The following is a 12059-nucleotide window of genomic DNA, read 5'->3' as shown; positions in this document are numbered from 1 at the left end:
CTTGAGTTCAAGCCCCAGGGCTGGCAAAGAAAAAAAAAAAAAAAAGAGGTTTCAGTGGTTCATCCACAGAATGAAAGTAGCCTGACATAGGAATACCACAAGCTTAATCTCTTACTATTATCCTTATTATAGTCTCCCATTTGTTTCTTCCTGCTCAGCCAAAGGTTCACCCATTGTCCAACAGTCAGCTGGCCCTCCCTCTAATGCCCTCTGCTCTGTCCTTGCTGACATGGTTTCCTCCACTCCTCTTTTCACCTCCTTTGTGGAACCTTCCAAGATAACTAAGTGCTCCAGCACCACCCTTCGTAATCTTTCAACCTTTCTGTCACTCACATTTATTACTTTCCCAAAATACTGGTATTTCCAAGTACAATCCCATTACTCAAAAGACTGAAGCAAGAAGATCACAAGTTCAAGGCCAACTTGAGCTACATAAAAAAGAAAAGAGCCGGGCTCTGGTGGCTAAAGCACTACTCAAGAGGCTCAGAACTGAGGATCATGGTTCAAAGCCAGGCAGGGCAGGAAAGTGTGTGAGTTTTATCGCCAGTGAACCACCAGAAGCAGCACTGTGGTTCAAAGTGGTAGAGCTCAGTCAGGGACAGAACCCAGGTCCCAAAACCAACTAAAGAAGAGAAATAGGCTGGAGTCTAGTGGCTCACACCTGTAATCTTAGCTACTTAGGAGGCTGAGATCTAAGGATCTAGGTTCAAAGCTAGCCTAGGCAGGAAGTCTGTGAGATTTTTCTCTCCAATCAACTACCAAAAAAGCTGGAAGTGGAGCTGTGGCTCAAGTGGTAGAGCACTAGCTTTGAGCAAAAAGAAGCTCAGATACAGCTCTAGAACTGGCACAAACAAAAATAAAACAAAAAACAATGCTAACTAAAGAGATAATTCTAATAAAGTTACTATGTACCACATATAGAAAACTCTCATCTCAACTGACCTTTGTAACACTATAGGGGAGGCAAGGCAAGTCAGGTGTTAAGTCCTTTTATTAGGGGAGGAAAAGGAGGGTGAGAAATTTAATGTTTTAGAAAAATGTGCTCTTTTCCCCCTCCAAATGTTCTTCTCTGTCACCTTTGAATCATTTTTTTTTATAAACAGTACTCAGCTGTAAACTTTAAAATTAGCTGTATCAGATTATGTAATAATATAGTTCTGGGGTGAAGGAAGTGCTGACTTATGTTTACATAGTCAAGAAATAGGAAAATACTGGTCAAATGTAAAAATTATATAAAAAGAAATTTATTATGTACTCTTTACATGCTCTTTATGTAACTCTAACCCCTCTGTACATCACTGTTATAACTTTAAAAAGTTTAAACCATGTAAGGCAAAATAAAACACAAACCAAAAAAAAATTTTTATTATTCCCTCCTCAGGCTTCAAATCCTTAAAGACTCTTCAAAAATGTTTTTTTAAAAAGGTACCTAAAAAACTTCAATTTTTAGGTTTCCAGTCACAACATGAGAAGTTTACTCATATTACAAATACATGCACTAAATTAAATATGAAGTTTAAAGGATTTACTTGGGCAAAATATGCCAATTGTGATAAACATACAGTTCTACAGACATTTATGTCTAGTTATGTAGCTGTAACTAGTCAATTTAGCAAAGCTTGAGCTGTGGTTATATATAACAGCTGCAAAAACATCTCTAGTGGCCCAGAGTTCACCAGCTGTAATTTGACAATCCAAAATTCAAGAAGCTTTAGGAAACCATTATAGTAGTTAAGATAGTATTATGTGCCAAAAGAAAAAAGCCAAATGGTAGAAAAAAGCCCAATTAAATGTATAGAGTTGCAAGACTATTTCATTCATTCATATGTATATACACATACAATATATACCTCATAGTTCAGAGATATTAAAATTTTGACTTATATGGCAATATAAAGTAATATAAAGGCTGGGAATGTGGCTTAATGGTAGCGTGCTTGCCTCGCATGCATGAAGCCCTGGGTTCAATTCCTCTGCATCACATATACAGAAAAAAGCCAGAAGTGGCGCTGTGGCTCACATGGTAGAGTGCTGGCCTTGAGTAAAAGAAGCCCGGGACAGTGCTCAGGCCCTGAGGGATGGCAAAAAAAAAAAAAAGACTAGGACATAAAGTAATATAAAAATATTTCAGCCAGGTGATGCTACTCATGCCTATAATTCTACCTACTTAGGAGGCAGCTGAGAATAGGAAGATCAAGGTTCAAGACCACTATGGGCAGGAAAGTGCAAGAGATCCCTTCCCAACCCACAGCTGCATATAACAGCACAGCACTATCATCCTCAGCTCCAAGGAAAGCTGAGATCTGGATGATCTTGGGCAGTCCAGGCAGAAAAGTTCTCACGTCTCCATCTCAACAGAGGGAAGATGGACATGGTGGCACACACCTGCCATCCCAGCTACAGGAGGGAAATCAAAGATAGGAGGAATGTGATCCAGACATGAGCCCAGGCAGAAAGTGAACTTCTGTCTCAAAAATAACCAGTGCAAAAGTGGCTGGAGACATGGCACAGTGATACAGCACCTGCCTAGCAAGCTGGAGTCCCTGAGTTTGAACTCCAGTACATCAAAACAAAACAACAAAAAAAACTCACGATACTTTTGACATGGTCATTTAAGTACAATCTTCATTACATTTGGTCTAACAAAAATCTATTCACTATAACACACGTTATAAATAACACCAGGGTTTTGTTTTGTTTTTGTCGGTTATGGGGCTTAAACTACCACTTGAGCCACAGAGCCACTTCCAGTTTTCTGGTGGTAAAATGGAACTAAGAATCTCATGGACTTTCCTGCCCGGCTGGCTTTGAACCGCAAACCTCGGATCTCAGCGTCCTGAATAACTAGGATTACAGGTATGAGCCACCTGGCCTGGCTAATAATACCAATTTTGAAGTTTAGTAACTTCAAATGTAAGTACTTTTGTCATTTGTTTACATTAGTGAATACAAGCAATGTATCATCCTTCAAGAGTAGTAATTCTTCTGATTTACAATAATCAACTGATTACTGGAAGGACACTGTGTGCCACAGGCTATGTTTTAAGAAAGTAATGTGTTTAAATTTAAAACTATACACTGAATACTGACTGATGTAGCAATGATAGCCATATCAATGAATATCAATATTAGCGGTGAATATCAGTATTCACTGGATAGGAGGAAGTACTGTTCACTAACTGAATTGAGTTCTGGAAAGGGTAAAAAACATATTCAAAGATACATTAACTAGAAAACCAATTCTTTTGTCTTATCTGAAATATAATGTTATTGAGGAGATAACAAATTCAACCGGAACTAAACTTCTGAGCTCTCATGCTGAGGCTAACTTATGAAAAACTATTTTTGAAAATGCAAGCACTTACATATATCATTTAACTCACGTATTTTAATCGAGGCTAACTTCAAAAAGTATGACTAAGGAAAATTATTCATTTCCATCTCCAACAATAAAGTACATTAACATACTAAACAATTAAATCCTGTAAATATACTAGTAGAAAACATAAGACCAAACTCATATAATATCAGGACATTCAGATAACACAAGTAAGGTACCCAAAAGTAGAACATTTAGTTTTTATTACTAAAAAGGACACCTTCAGAAAACAGAGCAGTTGTTACTTATGAAGAACAATGCTATATACATTCTCTTACTAAAGATGCATGATATTCATTCTGAAATCACAGTTTCTCAAAACCTTTAAGGACAGTGGGATTTGTCTTCCCACCACCAACCACCCAGAGCCAACCAACTCAAACTTCCCAGACCACAGGTACTGCCCAAAGCTTTCACCTTGAAGAATTAATTAATTAGAAGGGCTTTCTAAAGACAGAAAGTTCCTCAAGCATCAGAAACACAAACCTCTCAGATATGAACTCAGCTAAAATGATGAGAAACGCGAGTATAATTATCCTGTTTTTACAAGATGATTAATCCCATGAAAATCTTTCAATTGTTTATATTTTTTAATTTGACAGTACTTATTCATAAGAAAACCATCTAAGTGTTTTAATAAATGGTTTGTTTTCAAACTGTGTTTCATCACGAGCAGCCAAAGCAGTCTGAACTCACAAGAGACATGCAGGAGAACCAGGACCCCCAACAGGTGCAGTAACTCCACAGCACAGATCTGACAGGGGATTCCACACAAACAACCAGGGAGTCGTTACTATTTCTCCACTTTCTCAACCTTCTGAGACGATTCTGATAAGCTATGAAGAAACTCCTCCAGAGTGAGTAAGTGGTTCAGTTATCAGCTACACTTTCTAAGGGCATTTCAAACTCAAGATGATTTTCCTCCTCACAGAAACGGGACAAAATTATCACCAAAGAGCATCTCACAACTGATTAACCTCAAGAACAAATGGGTCCAACATAAATATGAAAGCTTGCATTTAATCTATTAACCACAGTAGAAGGTTGAGTGGTAATAAGCAAAATATTTCATTAGCTTCCAATCTGAACATGCCCACATATAAAGCTTAAATTTTGCATATGGTCACTAACTGCATATGGTCACCAAGTATTTTCCATTCTTTCTATTCCTACTTAGAAATTCACAACACTGCTGAAACCTCACGTGCATCCCATACACCAATCCTGAGAAGTTTAAAGTTATGTTTGAATGTGTGTTTGGTAGCATTGTGGAGCCAGCACTCTTACTACTTGTTCCATGCTCTCAGCCCTTTTTTTGCTTTATTTTTTGAATAATCATTCATTTTTGCCTGGATATGACCCTCCATAGGGGCTGTGATGACGGGCACAGACCACCTTCACCAGCTATTAATTGAGATGGTGTCTCTTGAAACTTTTGCCCTGGCTTGTCTGGAACCTTGATCCTCCCCATCTACACGTCCCAAGCAGCTGAGATTATAGGCATGAGCCATGGTGCCCAGCTCTGTATTTCCTTATGAAACTATACAAGTTAACAGAACTGAACAGTGAGTCTCCCTTAAATAAATGGTTCCATGCCTTAAGTCCTTCACCTCATTACTGCTGTTTTATATAAAATAGTAAAGTCATCAAGTCTTCTTTCCACCTTGACTCAATAGTAGCAAAATGCTATTTTAAATGAAGTTCAATGACCAACAAACCCTTTGAAAGCTGGTTTCAAGTTGTGTGGAAACACACACCTATATTTACAGTCTGAATGAGGCAATAGCAAGGAAAAACACCTCCTTGTAAGATTTTAAATCTATAATTTAAAACAAAATCCTTTTTATCAAAGCCACAAATTATTTCCTGAATTGCTCTGCCAAAAGTCCAATACAAAATTACACACATGGAATAAGTTTGGGGATCCAATGTTGGATTTAATTCTATGTTCTACAAGCTTAATGGAGATTGAATAAGAGATTGCTACAGCAAAGCATTTCTCTAAACTGACACACATACCTGAGTACCAAACAGGCGTTATATTGCCTTTAGATGAGGTATCAACGAGCCACTGGACAAAGTGCTCCTTTAAACTGACTTTGCAGTTTTGTTCCATGAACATTAGCCCACTCCAAATAAATACTCTGTGATGTGACATCGTGGTTTTGTGCCAGACCCGAGGCTTGAAATCGGCCTGGATGCTGTCCTTGAGTTTTTTGCTCAAGGCTAGCACTCTACCACTTGAGGCACACGGCTCTACGTTAAGCTGTGTGTGTGTGTGTGTGTGTGTGTGTGTGTGTTTAACTAGAAATAAAGAGTGTCAGGGGCTTTCCTGCCAGGCCAGGCTTCGAACCTTGAACCTCAGACCTTCAGCCTCCAGAGGTAGATAGGATTACAGGTGTGAGCCACCGGAAACACAGTTCAAAGCTCCTCAAAGGTTCATGGGAAACATCACACCAGGAGTTGGGTGCGCATCGTCAGAAATTCCAGCTGGACTTCGAGGTTGGGGCCCCGGAAGCCAGCATTAACCGGAGAAGCAAGGCCGAGACGGAGGCCTGGGGGCCGGCTAGGAGGGGAAGGCCGCGGGGACTCACCTGCAGTTGGGCGGAGGGTCGAGGGTGATGTCTGCCAGCTCCTTCTGAATCCTGGTGGGGGGAGGGGGAGGGAGACAAGCACAGGGCGTTAGGGGGTGAGCGTCGGAGCCTCAGGCCTGCAGGTGCCCAGGTGTGTCCTGCCCGCCTCCCTCGCCGGCTGGCCGGGGAATTCCAAGGGCCAGGCCCGGGCCATAGAGGGAGTCCTCGCAGGCGCCGCCATCATGGCCGCCCGGTGGCCCGCGAGGCCCCGGGGCCGGGCCGCGCCGCCCGCGGGGTTCGGGAAGCCGCTCAAGTTGCTGGCGGAGGTGGGCATGGGCGCCCCGGAACGCGGCCTGCCGGCCAAGCAGGTGCACCCGCCCCGGCCTTGGCACGAGGGTCGGCCCGCCCCCCCCCCCCGGCACACCCCCTCCCCGTCCCTCCAACTTCCACGGCTGCCCCTTCCCCTCCCCACCGTGGGCGCCCGCTGCTGACGCCCGCTGCTCACGGCCGGCCGCTCACGGCCGGCCGGACTTCACAAAGAGCCCATCTCCCGCCCCAGGGGCCCCGGCCGGCAGTTCACACCAAGCCCAGCCTTTGTCTTAAGCTTACATAGGCGCTCAGTACATCAATTATTGGGCAAACCCCACCTTCTACTTTTAAAACCTGCTCCCCCAACTTCAAAATCTCTCTGTAGTGGCACAGTGTAGTAAAACCGAGAACAACTTGGGTGACAATACATGTTTTTCTTTGCAAAGGTTTTCCCAGGGTAGGTATCTTCTATGTTGAAAGTAAAAAGAAATGAAGTGTGATGGCTGGGAAAGTTCTTTGAACTTTCCTATGGAAAGACATTTCCTGTGGTCTGACAAATCAGGGCATCTTTCAGATGGGTTTGTTCAGTCTCTATTGACATTGATTGACATCAGTGTCCAGCTCAGTTCTACTGCTACCCAATAAGCATTGCTGTTCTGAGACTCATTGGGTGTTAGACTGAGCGTTTAGAACCCTGGTTTCCTGATTCATTAAGAATCTCTTGGATGTTTCTGCACTGTCTTAGGGCCTATGCAAGGCAAACATTTCCTCCTCCCAAGGCATTACTTCTTAAATGACTACAAATTGTATTACTACAGAGCTTTATCTACTGCATCTGCAACATTTCCAAAGTATTGGCTTAGGAACTGCAAGAGGACCTCGCAGGTAGGTGTGTGTGTTTGGGGGGGTGTTCTTCTACGTCAGGGCTCTCCCCTCTGCTTTCCAGTGTGCACTGAGAACCTAGGGCTCTCCCCTCTGCTTTCCAGCGTGCACTGAGAACCTGACAGTCTTACCAAGGCAGGCTTGCTTCCTTTTCCTTCTACCTCCTGGTAAATGCTATGGGCAATAGCATTGGAATCAACAGCCTTCACAGAGCCACCTCTATCGGATCCCACAAACATCCATTTGGCCTTACAGTTTCTTAGATATACTAGCCTCTACTTTGTGCCTTTTGAATATTAACCTTACTCCTTTAACACAAACAGCTAACCTTTAAGCAGGACATTAAGGGATCTAAATTCACTGCACCAAAAAACAAAAATCAGAAACAACAACAACAAAAAACATGCTGTTAATTTTACAGGTAAAATTACTATTCGTGGCTTCCCACCTTTCATTTTCTAAACCTACCATCTTGTTCCCAGCCATTTCCAAGTAAGTTTTTAATTTCCTTAGCATAAATAGACAAATTGTGTCTAAAGTGTGTGTGGGGACAAAAAGAAAATTACTTTTGGCTTGATTCCTTTCCCCTGAGATGCATTTGGGCATACCAGGGAAATATCCAGCAAAATATAGAAATACTAATGACTTAATGCAAAGTGACTGCAGTGGGGTAGAGCAAGGCCAACAGCTGAGTAAGGATGGGGAGCTTCTAAGTTTGGGGAAGGGCAGACTGTTAAGGAAGGGCCCATCCAGAGTAGGCAGGATAGAAGCCAGCTACAGGGAGAACCCACATAGGGCTATCTCCAAGAGGACCAGTTAGGACTCTTGAGAAGTGGATCTGTAATCAAACCAACCCTCTGAAAATGACAGCATCTTGCCATTTGTCTCAAGACCTCCACACTATTAAAAACAAGCTAAAGTCAGTTGGGTGATGGTAGTTGAGACCTGAGGATCACAGTTCAAAGCCAGCCGGGGCAGATATATCCAAGAGACTTGAATCTCCAATTAAACAGCAAAAAGCTGGAAGTGGAGGTGTGGTTCAAGTGGTAGAGCACCAGTCTTGAGTGAAAAAGCCAAGCAAGAGGGCAAGGTCTTGAGTTCAAGCCCCAGTATAGACATTTAAAAAAAAAAAAAAAAGCCAGGCACTGGTGGCTTACACCTACAATACTATTCAGGAGGCTAAGATCTGAGGATCACAGTTCAAAGACAGCCCAGGAAGGAAAAAGAAAAATCTAAAGTCACTACATGAACCAGGGTTCAATCACCATACCAGTATGCCAACTTTTCCAATTTCAAATCCAAGTGTGGACTTTGATAGCTGGCAGTCTCAAACTCCTACTCCTCAGCAGAGGGATCTAAAGCCTCCTGTTTCATTTTCTTTTAAATTCTTTTGAGAATGCAATCCCTACCTAACCCACCATTTGGGTTCTTTACTATCTTCCTGGCTGGTCCTTTTGAAGTTTAACAACTATCTGACTGAGAACAGAAGTCATGCAAGGGTGTCTAGGGTTCTCAGGAATCTAATATGGATTATTTGGAGGGTCATGGGGTTAAGATGATGTTACTGGAGGAGAAAAAGGTGAAGTAGCTACCTCCTGAGAAGAGGAAAAGAAAAAAGGAAAAGCTACTGCTTCAATGTAGTTGAGGAAAAAAAAGTAAGAGTGAAGTAACATTTTTTACCTCAGAGAGCAAACAAGAGTGGCATCTGTGGGTAATCCTAGACTATAGACTAGTAGGGCTGTGATTGTGGTAAAGGCCACCAAGTCAAAAAGTTCTCAAGATCTCATCTCAACAGAAAAAGCTGGTCATACTGGCACCATTTCTAGTCATCCCAGATACAGAGAAGTATAAATCACAGGATCATGGTCCAAGCCAGCTGGGGCAAAAAAGACAAGGCCTTAATTTTTTTTTAAGTAACCAAAGTTAAAAGGTCTGGGGTGGGGTGGGGGGTAATCAACCAATAGGTGGCCTATATAGGAAATACATGGTCCCATGTTCAAACTCCGTTACCATCAAAAAAAAAAAAAAAAAGGAGAGAGAAGAAAACAGCATGGAAGAAAACAAAATCTCCTGAAAACAAGCAAGTGCAAGTTCTTAAACAAGAGACCCCATCCCCACAAAAAAACACCTCTAATAACCGTTTTGCATTCAGTTGCCTTAACTCTCCAAGTCACAAACAGCTCTTTAAATCCCACCAGAAAATGCCTCCTACTAAATATCTGACTCAGTGGTGTGAATTACTTATTCCTTATGCAGTTGGTGGAGAGAGGCTCTATTAAAAAAAAAAAAGAAAAAATCATCCCGCAACAGGTGAAAAGCAAGAAAGATGGCCACAGAAATTCATTTTGATAGAGTTGGCTAAGAGACATCTAATTATCGAGTGAGATGAGAGCCTAGGGGAGGGTCACGGATTCCTGATTCCTAGGAATCAACCCTGAAATCTGTAATCAGATGGGGGGGGCGGGCGTGTATCACTAATAAGGATTCTCGCTGCTAACTTCTGCAAGACACACCAAACAGGTCACAACTCCTGCATGTGGATGAAGATGAGAATACAAAACAAAAGCAGCAGGAGAGAAAACAGGATTCCCACGGCCCCATTTTCCGTTCCTGAGAACACACCAAGTATGAGGAACATGTGAGCCACCCCCACACGGGGTGGGGTGGGGGGCGGCCAGGCAGAGAGCATGGGGGTGGAGGGAGGGTGGGTACACCCAGCCGGAGTGGGGTGGGGGCAGCAGGGGAGGCATGGGGGTTGGGGGTCACCCCCAGCCGGGGGTGAGTGGGGGGCGGCCGGCCAGGCGGGAGGCATGGGCGGTGGGCACCCCCAGCCGGGGTGGGGTGGGGGGAGGCCGGCCAGGCGGAAGGCACGCGCGGGGAGGTTGGTACCTCTTGGCGCTGGTGGAGAGGAGCTTGGAGTTCTTGCTCATGCTGACTTTACTCTCCTTCTTCTTGGGGGTGTTCGTCTCTTTCTCGGTTTGCTGGTTGGAGGACGAAGACGAGGAGGAGCTGGTGCTGGCCCTCGAATCGTCATCCGACATAGCGAACCCCCCACCCCACCCCGCAAACGGCCCCTGCGGGGGGTGGGGGAAAACAAAACAGAAAGCCCGACCATGCCGGCGCTGTCAGGCGGGCTCGGCGGCCCGGGCCGTCCCCGCCGCCCCTCCGCGCGGGCTCTGGCCCATCGGACGCCGCTTGTTTATTCCGGGGCCCGAGAGGGGTGCTCCGGGGGGACCGGGGCCCCCGCCGGCCCGTCGGGAGCCCCGAGGAGGCGGAGCGGGGCCGGGCGCCCCGCGGGGACGGGCCGGGAGCCCCGGCGGCCTGGGGCTGGGTTTTGTCCACCACCCTGGGGTCGCGGGGGCCCGGGGTCCTGGCGAGGCTGTGGAGGGGGGAGCGGAGTTTGGTGGGGTCGGGGAGGGCGGAGGGGTGGGGCGGAGAGGGGACGCCGAAGCCGGGGGCCGGAGGCGGGGAGCGGTGCCCGCTGGGGGCGGGGAGGGTGGCGGGGGCCCCAGCGCCCAGGCCCAGGCCCGCCCGCGGCCCCTCCGGGACGGCCGCCCGGGGACGCGGGGTCCCACCACCCGCCGGGCGCCGCGGCGGACGGGTGGGATGCGAGGCGGGGGGGGGGGGGGGGGAGGAGGAGAGGCCCGGCCTCCGCCGCCGAGGAACAACAATGCGCCCCGCGGCCCCCGAGGGGTGAACCCCGCGGGCCCCCGCCCCGGGGGAGGGGGAAACCGGGGCTACCCGCTCCCCTCCCCCCGCACCCCGCGGAGCCCGGCGGGAGGAGCTGGGCAGGCTCCCGGGCGGCGCTGACAGTTCGGGCCCCGGCGCCCCCCCCCCCAACTCGCGGGCGGCCATGCACCCCACGCGGCCCGGGGTCCCCGCCCATCCCCCCTCCGGCGGGCCCCGGACTCCCGGGGCGCCCCGGGTCCCCGCTCGTCGCCGTCGCCCTCCCCGGGGCCCGCAGCCCGGCGGCGCAGGTCGCGGAGGCGGCGAGGGGTGTCCCCGGGCCGGGCGGCGCGGCCGGGGGGCGGCGGGCGGCGGGGGGATCCCCGTACCTCTCTTTGTGTCTGGCTCCTCCGGGCCGCCGCGGCGGCTGCTGCTGCGGCTGCGGCTGGGCCTGGCCACTCGTGTCTCTCTTTCTCTTTCTCTCTCTCTCCCTCTCTCTCTCCCTCTCCCTCTCTCTCTCCCTCTCCCTCTCTCTCTCCTCTCTTCTCTCCTCTCCTCTCCTCTCTCTCTCTCTCTCTCTCTCTCACTGGGAGAGAGAGGCGGAAGTGCAGCAACAGCAACTATTAAACAGGCAATGGCTTCCCCCAGCCACACACGCTCCACACTCCTCCTCCTCCGCCTCCCCTCCTCTTCCTCGCTCCCCTCCCCCACGGCCCGCTCCCCTCCCCCGCCGCACCTGGGGAGCGAGGGGGGGGGTGTGGGAGGGAAAGCCGTCGGGAGGACCCGGGAAAGCCCGCACACCCCAGCCCGCGCCGCACCCCACCCCCACCCCGCACCCGGGAGGGGAGCCGGGGGTGTGAATTTTCCCTTCCGTGGTTTGAGGGCCCAGGTTCGGGGCTCCCTAGAGGAAGCCAGGGAGGGAAGGGGTGGGGGAGGGGACTCGGTTCTCACTGCGTGGGATTGGGGGGGGGCACCCAGAGGAGGGCACGGAGAGGGGGCAGAGTGGCGACAGGGATGGTCATCTGGCGACCAGGACTTTGTACAGGAAAATGCTTCCGAAAGGTGAGAGAGAGAGAGAGCCCATAACTGGATTGCCTTTGGGCGGACATTTCTACCCCCCCCCCCCCACCTCCCGGGCCACTCACCTGTCAGGAGCAGAGGTCCCACCCCTCAGAAGCCCCCGGACCTTCGGGGCCTGAGACACGTGCAATGATACACTATGGGATTGTCTATTCACTTTTTTTTTTTTT

The 12059-nt window shown here is 48.1% G+C and overlaps 1 protein-coding gene across 3 annotated transcripts in view; it reads right to left on the bottom strand.

The window, feature by feature from the left end:
* The window catches only part of LOC125358658 (ubiquitin-conjugating enzyme E2 E1), a 57401-nt gene extending 45921 nt beyond the window's left edge, over nucleotides 1-11480 (bottom strand). Inside the window, exons 1-4 of one of the 3 annotated variants that reach the window (XM_048355957.1) lie at nucleotides 11359-11480; nucleotides 11199-11312; nucleotides 10033-10217; nucleotides 5974-6024 (exon numbers count right to left, since the gene is read on the bottom strand). In XM_048355957.1, coding sequence (XP_048211914.1) covers nucleotides 5974-6024; nucleotides 10033-10184 — 203 coding nt within the window. In that variant the 5' untranslated portion in view covers nucleotides 10185-10217; nucleotides 11199-11312; nucleotides 11359-11480. Of the gene's footprint in view, nucleotides 1-5973; nucleotides 6025-10032; nucleotides 10218-11198; nucleotides 11336-11358 lie in introns of those variants that run through there. The other 2 variants (XM_048355956.1, XM_048355955.1) reach the window with 2 other exon arrangements.
* Nucleotides 11481-12059: the final 579 nt, after the last annotated feature.

Source organism: Perognathus longimembris, chromosome 10 (assembly GCF_023159225.1).
Source record: "Perognathus longimembris pacificus isolate PPM17 chromosome 10, ASM2315922v1, whole genome shotgun sequence".
NCBI lineage: Eukaryota > Metazoa > Chordata > Mammalia > Rodentia > Heteromyidae > Perognathus > Perognathus longimembris.
Note: the sequence above shows the minus strand (reverse complement) of the source record. Positions and strands in the feature narration are given on the sequence as shown.